We start from the raw sequence: 13190 nt of genomic DNA on the forward strand, positions 1-13190 counted from the left end.
CACCTGTTGCTCCTTACATCTTAATCTGGAGATTTACACTCTTTGTCCTTTGCCCCAGTGGCTCCATACAGACTGCTGATGTTTGATGCCTTAATCTGATCAAAATTAGCTTGAGTCTGGTGATTGTTTTAACCACTTCTTTATAGCTGTATCTTAGACTTTGAAATGGCAAAGCATTCAACTTGCTAGTTTTCCTTCTGTTTATTCTCCTCATCTCTATCATCTTTCTGAATTGACCGTTTTAATATTTTGTTGGTGATGGTGTCTTGATGTAACGATTTCAGTGGCTGGCAGATCTGTTTAGGACAGTTATCGGTGGTGTGCCTCTGGGGTATTGTACCCTCATCCCTGCATGGGCGGGCTAGATTGGAATGGAGGGAGAAGCCTATTGTGACAGTGTAAATTGTCCTTTGTTGGTGGAGAGAGAGGTATGAGATTTCTTTCAGCAGTTTTTGGGCAAATGGGAGTGGAGTTTAAGATGCTGTGTTCAAAGAACTGAGATCTGGAAAAAGAAAAAAAATTAAACTGGCAGAGAAAACACTGCTTTCCAAGGCTTAATATCTAAACTATGTTTTCCACGAACTTTGCTCTCTTAATTTTTGAACATCTTTTTATCATTCTTAGTACTTTTATCAACTGTTTATTTGTTCTGATAAAAAGTTTCATTGATACATCAATTGAAGCAAGACACTAAAATGTTTGTGGACTTCATGTAGTAAAAAGCGGATTCTCACCTTCCCCAAATAGCTGGAAAATGAATGCTTTTCTTTCATTTAAGTTCTAGAAACTAATGAGTAAAGAACAATTACCATACTTGTCTCCCAGCTGATTTGAATTTCCTAAGATGTGGCTGAGAAGGAGGTAGGCCACTTCCCTCTTGGTACCAGAGGCTGAAATATACAAATGAAGTGTTTTCGAGTATTAATATAATAGCTAACAGGTACAGAATGCTTATCAGGAAATATAGGACTCTTCTAAGGCTTTGGGAAGTCACTGCCATGATTATCCACACTTTACAAATGAGGAAACCAAGGCACAGAACAGTTAAGTAACATGCCCAAGGTCACACATCTTGTACGTGGCTGAGCTGGGATTTGAATTACTGAGGCTATATACCGGTTTCCTCATCAAGGTCTGTCTGGAGCATGGCTTTACTGCATTCTAGCACTAATATGGCATTTGCTCTTTGTTCATTCATGCATTAATTCAACGCATGATAACTGCTGGGAAGGGGGACGGGGACTGTGCCAGGAGATATGACCAGGTTAGGGATCTCCCCAGGGAAGAGGGACAAAGTATGCATGACAGTGATGTGAAGAGAGAAAGAAGGGCATTTGCGAAATAACTTATCATGAGTTTTCTTTGTTTATAGGACCTATTTCACCTATTGCAGAGCAAAGTACTCCTGTTTTATATCATGATAACAAAGTGAGAGGTAGAAAGCAGGTAGCTAAGAAGTCAAACCTGAGAAACAGGAAAAACAGAGAGCCAGGGAAGCCACACAAGCATCTTAGGTACCTCACAATGAGAGCGATTGGTGGTCACCTTTCAGGGGGTGGGGAAGATCGATGTCCTACTTCCTTATCTTCTGAAATGTGAAGCTTGGAAGCTCCTTAGAGACACCTTAGTCTCTGAGGCTTTTAGGTCTCTTTTCATGACAGTAAGACCAACAGTCTGCTTATTCTCTCCAGTTTATTTATAAATGTGTGACTGGTAAAGAAAGGAGAGCAACATGAGCTGGGCTTTGGAAGAATGGAAGGAGGGCCTGCCTACGAGAGCTCTTCAAAAAATCGAAGAGCTGGAAGGCCAGCTGGACAAACTGAAGAAAGGAAGGCAGCAAGCGCAGTTCCAGCTGGAGACTCTGGAGGCCGCACTGCAGAAGCAGAAGCAGAAGGTACCACTGAAGCTCTGGCTCTCAACCAGCGTGTGGATTATTTGATCTTGGTCTGCAATTTCGAGAAAAATGAGTGTGCTCTCTGTGGGTGGTAATCTGCCCCTCTTCTTCTTCTCCAGCCTCTGCCCCTCATTTCGGCTTACCTGCTAATATTGAGGGCTGCTGAGTTCCATTTGCATTCTGTTTGGGACCACACATGGGAAACTGCTTTTGGGTTCCATACCAACATGGCCAAAATTCTCGGACTCCGAATCTGGGCGCCAGTATTAGGGCACTTTGCAGTCCAAATGGATATTGCTCCCTGAGTGTGGGCTTTTCACCTTGGCATTCCCAGACTTCTCTTCGGGGCTAGGAAATGAGAACTAAAACAGTGCTTCTTCCTTCCCTCTGCATTAGCCAACAAGTTAGTGGTACAGTCACTGCTTCTGAAATGGCTTCCCTAGTGGGAGAATTTTTATAACAACTGGCTTCATTGGCCAGACTTTCTTTTCTTTTCTTTTTTTTCTTTTTAAGATTTAGTTTATTTCCGAGAGAGCGAGGGAGAGAGCACGAGTAGGGGGAGGAGCAGAGGGAGAAGCAGGCTTCCCGCTGAGCAGGGAGCCCGATGCGGGGCTCGATCCCAGGACCCTGGGATCATGACCTGAGCCGAAGGCAGATGCTTAATCGACTGAGCCACCCAGGTGCCCCAGTGGCCAGACTTTAAAATGAATTGCTAAGAGAGATTTATAGGGTTTATTTTTTATTTTGTTATACTTGAAAGGACATTAAAGCCAAGTCCCTTTCCAGGAAGGGTATGTATAGCCCTGACCAAAGACAATATAATCCATGACTTTATAGAACTTTTCTATCTAGACTTCAAAGTGAGGTCATTTAAAATTGCTGTGTTCCTGGGGTGCCTGGGTGGCACCTTCGGTTAAGCATCCGATCTTGGTTTTGGCTCAGGTCATGATCTCAGGGTCGTGAGACTGAGCCCCAGTCAGGCTCTGGGCTCAGCATGGAATCTGCTTGGACTTTCTCTCCCTCTGCCTCTCCACCCTGTGCTTGTGCTCTCTCTCTCTCTCTCAAATAAATAAATCTTTAAAAAAAAATTTTGTGTTTGTGAAGAAGCACTGACCTGTGGATTACAGCAACCACATCTCACAATAATTAGTTGTCGGTGTTACACTCAGATTTACAAATACTTGGTAAATTCACGCAGCAAAAGAGACCTATTTCTTTCTGCACGATCTCCATTAGGTTGAGAATGAAAAAACAGAGGGCGCAAACCTAAAAAGGGAGAACCAAAGCTTGATGGAAATATGTGAGAATCTGGAGAAGACCAAGCAGAAAATTTCTCATGAACTTCAAGTCAAGGAGTCGCAAGTGAATTTCCAAGAAGGGCAGTTGAACTCCAGCAAAAAACAAATAGAAAAACTGGAACAGGAACTGAAAAGGTAATTATGTTTGAGTGGTATTAATGTGGATATCCTTTATATGTGTTCATTGGATGCTTTTATCTTTTCCTTTAATGGTGTAATTATATGTCACAATCATTTTCCCAGTGAAATGAACAATGACTTGAGGAAAATTAATTCTTCTATACTTCAGTGCTATAATTGCATGGCTCAATACTATGTAAATGCATTAAACGGCTTCTTGCTTATTCATTTATTCATTCAAGATATATTTATTAAGCTGCTTCGTGGGCCAGATGCTGTGTTTTCTACCAGATGATGTAATATTAAATAATACCAAATCTCTCAACAGTGAGTACTAGAAGATGGAGAGGAGTTAAGCATATCTAATACCAATGGCTTATGTTTCTTCCTCTGAGTGGAAAAGCTGTTGTAGAGAATGAGAGAGAACTAGGGAATTTCAAAAGACCTAGGAACGCTGAGGGCCCCGTTGAGGTTGGAGACCAGGAGTTTATAGTGGGACCCATCTATAGAGTTGTATGCTTTTTTTCTTTTCCTTTTAGCATCTGGGAGGTAAATGCTGAGAATGTGAACAGGAGGATTGACTTGGGGTTGTTTTTGGCCAGGGTAATGGGATGGAAGATGGTGGAATATTTAAGAATGCTGGGGAGAGAGTGGTTAAAATCATGTGCTGTGGAATCTAAGCTGGAGAGGGAAGAAAGTGTACTCAAGAAGGGGCTCCTACTGGGGCACCTGGGTGGCTCAGCCCTTAAGCGTCTGCTTTCGGCTCAGGTCATGATCCCAGCGTCCTGGGATCGAGCCCTGCATCGGGCTCCCTGCTCAGCGGGCAGCCTGCTTCTCCCTCTCCCACTCCCCCTGCTTGTGTTCCTTCTCTTGCTTTGTCTCTCTCTGTCAAATTAATAAATAAAATCTTAAATTAAAAAAAAAAGTTCCTACTGAGATCCCCATCTTCCATCTTAAGTATTACATAACCAGTTTGCCAGTTTAAGCAATAAAAAATGGTGCCTATGACTTCTTTTCCATTAAAAAAAAAATATATCCAAACAACTTGAGACATTAATCAAAATAAATCCAGTGGGACCAAAAGACTGCTAGCTTATAGATGGTATCTTCTTGTTCTAATAGCGGAATTTTGTCAAAATAACAAGGAGTAATACAGGTGGAAAGCAAAGTGGATGTCAGCAGATTGCCCCATTGTTGATTCTGCTAATACACACCCAGAAATTTAAAAACAAAAACAAAAACAATTTCATTTTGAAATAACTTTAGATTTATAGAAACCGTTGTTAACATCTTACATAACCAAAGTACAATGACCAAACCAGAAGTAAACATTGATTCAATACTATTCACTAAACTATGGACCTTGTTAGAATGTCACTGGTTTTTCCAATCATGAGCTTTCTTTGTTCCAGGCTCTGATCCAGGATTCCACATTACATTTAGTTGATATTTTCGTCATCTCTTTCTAAGCTGTGACTGTTTCTTGTTTTTTTGTCCTTGAAATTGTTGAAGAGTCCTAGTCAGCTCTTTTGTAGAGTAGTCCTCAGTTTAGGTTTGTCTACTGATGAGATCAGGGTTTTTCAGCAGTGGCACAGTTCCTATTTGGGACTAGATGGTGCTTTGCTGGGGAAGGCTGTCCTGTGCGTTGTAGGACACATAACAGCATTCCTGGCCTCTACCCAAAAGATGCCAGTAGCACCTCCCCCACGTGCATGTTTTGATAATCAAACATGTCTCTAGGCGTTGCCAAATGTCTTTTGGGAGGGTAAAATCATCCTGGATTGAGAACCACTGGGTCAGACTGAGGTTATAAATTCTGGGTAAGAATACCACAGAAGTAGTGATGTGCCTTTCTCAGTGTATCCTATCAGGAGATACATGACCTAATAGGACTTTTACCCTGATTCCCTGGCTGAGGTGTTGTCTGGGTTTCTCCACTGTGAAGTTACACTGTTTTTCCCTTTGTAATTAATAAAGATCTTGATTCCATGAAATTTTTTTTTCCTAATGTGGCCACAATAATCTTAATTATACCTACCTCTCAAATTGAAAGTTAAAATACTTTAAAATTACTCTTATTTGTCTTCCTGTGAAGATAGTTTAGGTACACAGGAATCTCTTCCTAATTTTTTTCCTACCCACGTAGGAAGGTGGGTCTCTATAAGTTGCATGTTGGAATAAGTAACTTCTATCTCATTGAGTTTTTTGTTTTCTTGTTTACTGTCTGCCATACCAGACTCCATGAGAACAGAGACCTGGTCAGTCTTATCAGTGTACCCCGTGCACCTGGCAGGCCCTCAAATATTTGTCAAATAAATAGATGAAAGATAGTAGTTGTTTTTGGAAAACAGATGTTAGGGAAGTAGGAAGCTTACTTTCAGAATGCCAGAATAGTTTTCTTTGAAAGTACATTTTGGCTGCTGGTTTTAGAAATACAGGGTTATTTTTATTTATTTTTAAAGATCTTATTTATTTATCTGAGTGAGGAGAGATAGAAAGAGAGCAAGCAAGCTGAGGGAGAGGCAAAGGGGGAGAGAAAAGGAAAGAATCCTAAGCAGACTCCCTGTCGAGTGTGGAGCCCCATGCGGCGCTTGATCCCATGACCCCAGGATCATGACCTGAGTGGAAACCAAGAGTCAATCACTTAACCTGCTGAGCTACCCAGGTGCCCCAGAAATACTGGTTTTAATAATTTAGACAGAAATGTTTGTATTTTTAACATTTGAGGTAAACATTTTTTTGTATACATGTCTATTTTTTATTGCAAAGTGACATTTGGTGGCAATACCTGCAGATATAAAGTGCTCAGAGTTGTGTGTGATACCTAGCAACTTGGTAAGTGTTAACATTATTATTATCAGTTGTTATAGTTGGGGTTAGGATAGCACACTTAGTTTAAAAGTATTTTTATTATCTGTGATGTAGAGATAGATGTTTATAAACTATATAAACCTCAGACTGTAAAAACTATTAAGTTAAAAAAAAACCAAACTATTAAGAGTACAGTTTCCTAGAATATAAAAACTATAAACTAGAAAAACTATTGAGTGTATTCAGATTCCCACTGCTAACCTTCAAGTGCAGGCAGAAACTTATTTTCTCCATCAGTGGCCACTGATTAGGTTTCTGGAAGGTCTCAAACAAGTTAGGTTGAACCATTGGAAATGTTGGTCAAAAACTGTTGAGTACTGACAATCTCATACAGTTAAACCGCTTAATTTAGTGCTATTTTGGTGGCAGTTTTTGTTTTTCTTCGTAGGAAATAGGAGAAATAAAGGCTTATAGAAATAATAGGGTATAGGGGCACCTGGGTGGCTCAGTCGTTAAGCGTCTGCCTTCGGCTCAGGTCATGATCCCAGGGTCCTGGGATCGAGCCCCACATCAGGCTCCCTGCTCCGCGGGAAGCCTGCTTCTCCCTCCCCCACTCCCCCTGCTTGTGTTCCTTCTCTCGCTGTGTCTTGCTCTGTCAAATAAATAAAATCGTTAAAAAAAAAAAAAAAGAAAAGAAAAGAAATAATAGGGTATAGTTTTATATTTAAAATAAACTTTTTTTCTAATGAAAGGATAGGCAGAGGAGGATGAAGTGTGAATTTGAGAGGAAAAAGAAACACCGATTTTTACAAGCTTCTTTAAAATTCATCTCTAAAGTCACCAAATTTGCTACACCTTTGGTAGTCTATAGACCTGGACCATTCATTGTGGTAGCTACTGGCTACATGGCTTGAAATGTGGCTATTACAAATTGAAATGTGACAGGGCACCTGGGTGGCTCAGTGGGTTAAGCATCTGCCTTCAGCTCAGGTCATGATCTCCAGGGTCCTGGGATCAAGCCTCGCATCGGGCTCCTTCTCCCTCTCCTTCTCCCCTTCTCCCCTGCTTGTGCTCTCTCTCTCTCTCAAATAAATAAAGAAAATCTTAAAAAAAAAAAACAAAACAAATTGAGATGTGCTATAAGTATGCAATGCACACCAAATTCTGAAGGTTCAGTAGAAAAAAAAGTAAAATATCTCAATAATTTTAGTATTGACTGTAAGTTGAAATGATAGTATTTTGAAAATATGGAATTAAATAAAATACTAATATTAAATCCATTTGTTTCTTGTTACTCTTTACATGTTAGTAGAACCTTTCTATTGGACAGTGCTGTTACCAACCATAAGCTCGAATGTGAAGATTTGATTTGCAGAGCAGTCCTTTTTAGCCCAGACATTGCCTTTTCCTTCCCAGATTGAGTTTGGAGCTGAGTGGAGCTAGGGCACTGGGGCACTTCCTTCACTCCTTGTTTTGAGCAACATGTCCATGAGAAAGAGACTGCACATCATTAGCTGTTCTATGGGGTGTTCATTTCATTTCTTGTGTTGAGCTAAAATCAGAGACATTACAGACTTGTGAGAATTGAGTCCTCTTAACTTAGGTTGTTTGATTTTGAAAGGTGTTCAGAACTTAAGTGATAGAAATATTCTGTGCTTATATACAATATATACTTTTCCCATTTCTTTGTGACTGTTTCCAGCCCTGTCTTCTCTAGATGCACTGTTAACTTGATTTTTGTGTCTGTGTTTTTTAAAATGTCATAAAATACATGGCAAGTCTATGTTTTTGTCATGACTTAATATTCACAAGTGATGTCAGTTTTGTGATTTGAGCCCATGCGTCAGTGACACCAGTTTCTTTCTGTTTCTGAAGTTCTTTTGTTGTTGTTTTTAAATATTCCTGTGTCTTTCTTTGGCTTAGAGTATAAAATTTGCTCAGAATATATCCCCAGCCTCCCAACTCTATAACTATAGTGTCACTACAGATCTTCATGGTAGCCTTTATAACATTGTGATTATTGGTTTATATTTCTGTTTCCCTAACCAGACTGAGTTCCTTTGAAGACGGGGGGCCTGAGTTTAGGTCTGTTCCATAAGTTAGTTCTTATTAAATGTCTGTTGGACCAATGAAGTGGTAAGAATTCTTAGAGGGTGGGGTTTTTGTAAGTTTATTACTCTCGGAACGGGTGGTGCTGGCATTCAGTAGTGTTTGCTCTGATTTGTGTCCTCTTGGGTCTTTTTCTAACAGGTGTAAATCTGAACTTGAAAGAAGCCAACAGGCTGCACAGGCTGCAGATGTCTCTCTGCATCCATCCGCGACACCACAAAAAATCTTCGCAACTCCACTAACACCAAGTCAATATTATAGTGGTAAGGATTTTTTCCCTTCATAGCTCTTTTACTGGAATTTTAATTTGGTCAAAGAAATCAATTAGTTCATCTTTGAATTCAACTTTTAACTTGGGCATTAAAAAAAAAAAAACCTTTTAATTTGGGCGTTAATGCACTACATATCCATTTGTGTATCTTTTGAGCTATATGGAGCTACCAGGTTAAGCCTTTAAACTTTTCATTTTAGCCTGTAGTGTGTTTTAAAAATAATTCAGTTTCAGAATATTCAAACCCAGCATCTGTTTACTTAGTGTACTGCAATATTCATTTCTAGACTATTGAAATGATTGTTGATCTGTGAATTCCTTTATGAAATCAATGACTGAAGTAAAACTGTTTCTCATTGTCTTTGTTTAGTTTCCAAGTATGAAGATCTAAAAGAAAAATATAATAAAGAAGTTGAAGAACGAAAAAGATTAGAGGCAGAAGTGAAAGCCTTGCAGGCTAAAGTAAGTTAATTATGGGCCTTACAATAGAGTATGCAGTTGAAGAAGTACTTTGATATACAGGTGTCCAGGGTTGGAGAAAAATCTGGTTCATGTAGAGCTTGACACATTTTTCTAACACTAAGAAGATAAAGTTCCTGGCTGATTACCTTAGTTATAATTACTTTTTGGTTTTTAAAAAGTAGGAGTAAAAAAAAATAGTGTGGGGAGATCAGTTTATCCCTAGACATTAGATGTTCATAAAATTCTACAGAAACTGTAGCCATATAATTATTTCCCTATTGAGATCTAATGGTAAGGAGAGGCGGGGACCAGGGTTATTCCAGAGACTCACTGTTTGGCTTTATCACCTGGAGGCCATTGATTGCTTCCCACTCAGGCCTTACGGAATGTGCTGATTACCACCAGGGACAAGGGGTTTGAGGGTCATTATTTATGTGCTGTTTATTTAGAGGAGAACGTTATCAAGATAATCTCCCCAATTCTGTTAAATAAGTTGCTGGACAGGGTTTTAAGCTCCATTTTGGTATGGGTAAATAGGCAGAGAGGTGGGCGAAGAGGTTTGTTTAGTGTCAGCAAAAGAAACAAAATGCAGGTTTTAGAAACCCCTGCTTCTAGTTAGGGGACTGACCCTAAATATACCCGGTATCTATAGAATTTACCCTTACCATTTCTGCTTGTGTGATGTTATTTGCTAAAAAAAAAAAAAAGGTAGGGGGGAAACAACAACAACCTAAATCCTAGTTTTGCACTTAGTGTTTTATTTCTGCTAACCACAAGAACTCGCTGAGATGGGACTATTCACACAGTTTAAGGCTGGATTTATAAGTAGATACCTTACATACTGAGGATCACAAAGTACCTATGAGAGCTTTAACACTTTCAATTATTCTCATGCCCTTGACCCTTGTTTGGAGGTCAACAGGATTCTGATATGTAGCAAAGGTGTTTCTTCTCACGGTGAATAAAAATTAAACGGTAATTCTCTGGTTTGTCATAGAAATATCATGTGCTTTGTGATCCATTTCAGCCATTGGTGCCCACTTTGCTCCTGACATTGATTCCCAGAGTTTTTCTGGTGGAGAAATTTGAGTCTCTACAAACATGAAACCTCTCTGTGTGGCAAGAAAAGCTCTTGCTATAAAAAAATTTAATGCACCATCTATAGCCATGTCTTGATATTTGTCAGAATGGAAGTAGAGAGAACAAAAGAAGGAGATAAGGGGGATTTATTTGACGAGCACTGAGAAATACATAGAATTGTCGAATCATTGTACACCTGAACTAATATAACACTGTACGTTAACTATACTTGAATTAAAGAAATAAAGAATTCAAAGCAGTAGCAAATCCACAAATGTGTATTATATAACATAAAACACCTTATATGACATTTTTGGGAGTGGTATGGTGGAAAGTGAGATTCTTGAAAGAGTTCTTTGGGTTAATATTTAATTTTGATCCTCTTTGTGCAAAGCAAGTGGAGGAGGTGACCAAGGACAGATAAGCAAAGGACACCAAATTTCAAAACTCAAAATGGTAGTGAATACTCACTTGTGTTTAATGGAGTATATGAGGGATGCAGAATAAATATAAAAACTGAGCCCATTTTAATAGATTGGGACTCAAATGGTACTGGCTTAGCCTTCAATGCTATAGTCTAACCATTAGACAGTTCCTGTCCTGGATATTGGGACCTAAATGTTCCCTTGACTTGATAAACATGCTTTCTTGGTATGCAGTGGAAGTGGTAACTTCTTGGCATTATGTCTTTATGTGCTATCTGAAAATAAATAGCCTTGAATATTGAGATGTTTAAAGGGCTCTAAAGAGTTTCTATCTTTACAGAAAGCATGTCAGGCTATTCCCCAAAGCACAATGAATCACCGGGACATTGCACGACATCAGGCTTCCTCATCTGTGTTCTCGTGGCAACAAGAAAAGACCCCAACTCGGCTTTCATCGCATGCTCTAAAAACTCCGATTAGGAGAGATTTCTCTGCATCTCACTTTTCTGGGGAACAAGAGGTGACTCCAAGTAGATCAACTTTGCAAACAGGGAAAAGAGATGCTAATAGCAGTTTCTGTGATAATTTGGGCAATTCTCACCTTTTGGACCAATTAAATGCCCAGAATCAAGGTAAATTGAGCTAAATTAAATTGAAATTAAATTTTCCTGAGATAATTTCGGGGGTGATGCCAGATGTTTTTAATCCTAAAAGGTGCTTGTGTGTTTTGTTAGACATTTCAAAGCTCTATATCTCAATCTGGTGATGTGAAATACTGTTTTTGGGATAAAAGATACCACAATTTTGGAATGTCCTTTTATCAGTACTATAAAGCTGGTGCCCGGAAGCCTTCCGAAGTAGTCTGAGTGGCTTTGTCTTTCCAGAAGTAGGGTGAGTAGGTTACAGTTGCCACGCCCCACGCTTCTCCTGTGTCTTCTTTGGTGGCCCATGGAACAAGCCTGGGGTCTGGCCAGCTTTGGCCAGAGGTGTGGCATGTGTCTGCGGGGCAGCTTTCTCTGCACTGCCAGGTTGTCCATATGGGAGCAAACCTGTAACCTTGGCTGGAGTACCACACCACAGCTGACAGCCAAGGGCACCAGGTGGTGTTTTGGAATCTACTCTGCCGACGACGATAATTTCCAGTGCTATGATATATAGAAAATCACCGTCCGTGATCACTGGTGAGAATTGTCATGCCGCCAATGCCGTTGGAACTGGTATTGTTTGTATGTAGGAAAAAAAATGAAAAAAAAAAATTATTGTTAATTTTGGCAGTATAGGAGGTTCACACTGTCTTGATCTTTACTGGAGGTAAAGCTACCAGAGAATACAGGAGGGTGAATTTTGCACTGCTTAGCATTCATTTGCATGGATATGGGCACAAAACAAATAGTAGTTTGCCAGTGTATAAAACCAAGTGGTAATTTTTATGTAGGGTATTATATGGGATACACTTTTTGCAGCCTCAATAAGATACTCTTCATGATTTTAGAAAACCATTTTCTTTCCCAAGTTTCTCTGAAAACATTAGAAAATGTGTTTCTCTTGCTTCCTATGGATATTTGAATACAAATGACAATAGAGACTAACCATTGAATTAAATCCAATTAAAGTAGTTTCTGTATTTAGTGTGGATTAATTTATATTTGTCCCACCAAAGATTTCAGAGCAGATTAATAACAAATGATACATTCTCAATTGAGCTGTAAATTTTTTGTCAAAAATATATATTAATTAAAGTGTGGGTTTTGTTTGGGATTTAAGAGCTAAGGAACAAGATTAGTGATTTGGAACTACATCTGCAAGGACAAGAAAAAGAAATGAAAGGCCAAGTGAATAAATGTCAAGAACTCCAACTCCAACTGGAGAAAGCAAAAGCGGAATTAATTGAAAAAGACAAAGTTCTGAATAAAAGTAGGGATGAACTGGTGAGATCAACAGCACAGTATGACCAGGCATCAACCAAGGTACTGGACTTCTCATGAGTTGTTGAAAGCCTACATTTCATCATACAGCTCTTTGGAAATTTTTTTCGTACAATACTTTAACACTTAAATTTATGAAATAAATGTGAGTAATGAACCTCATTAATACATACTAGGCAGTATTTGTGCAGTTGAAGTAGTAGGTTCGTTTAGAGTTGGGTAGATGTGGGGTCAAATGCATACTGCACGTTTTCCTGGCAAAGTGACTTGGGCAAGTTACTGAGCTCTTGTCCATCTAAGTGGGTGGGGAAGAATGAAGATTATGTATATATGGCACTTGACACATACAAGAGGCGACTAAGTAATGGAGCTTTAAAAGAGGCAGGGGCGCCTGGGTGGCTCAGTCTGTTAAAAGTCTGCATTCTGGGGGCACCTGGGTGGCTCAGTTGGTTAAGCAACTGCCTTCGGCTCAAGTCATGATCCCGGAGTCCTGGGTTCAAGTCCCATATCAGGCTCCTGGCTCAGCAGGGAGCCTGCTTCCCCCTCTGACCCTCTCCTCTCGCATGCTGTTTCTCACTCTCTCGCTCTCTCTCAAATAAATAAATCTAAAAAAAAAAAAAAAAGAGTCTGCCTTCTGTTCAGGTCATGATCCCAGGGTCCTGGGATCAAGCCCTATGTCAGGATCCCTGCTCAGCCAGGAGCCTGCTTCTCCCTCTCCGTTTGCCCCTCCCCCTTCTTGTGCTCTCTCACTCTATCTCAAGTGAATGAATTAAATCTTCAAAAAAAAAAAATAAA

At 39.7% G+C, this 13190-nt stretch overlaps 1 protein-coding gene across 1 annotated transcript in view; it reads left to right on the forward strand.

Moving 5' to 3' along the window:
* The first annotated feature begins 1686 nt into the window (after positions 1-1686).
* CENPF (centromere protein F) overlaps positions 1687-13190 on the forward strand; it is a 54142-nt gene continuing 42638 nt past the window's right edge. Inside the window, exons 1-6 of the mRNA XM_021682559.1 lie at positions 1687-1894; positions 3131-3327; positions 8374-8495; positions 8874-8965; positions 10811-11102; positions 12235-12437. Of these exons, the coding sequence (XP_021538234.1) occupies positions 1733-1894; positions 3131-3327; positions 8374-8495; positions 8874-8965; positions 10811-11102; positions 12235-12437 (1068 nt within the window). The 5' untranslated portion in view covers positions 1687-1732. The remainder of the gene's footprint in view (positions 1895-3130; positions 3328-8373; positions 8496-8873; positions 8966-10810; positions 11103-12234; positions 12438-13190) is intronic.

Source organism: Neomonachus schauinslandi, chromosome 6, assembly GCF_002201575.2.
Source record: "Neomonachus schauinslandi chromosome 6, ASM220157v2, whole genome shotgun sequence".
NCBI lineage: Eukaryota > Metazoa > Chordata > Mammalia > Carnivora > Phocidae > Neomonachus > Neomonachus schauinslandi.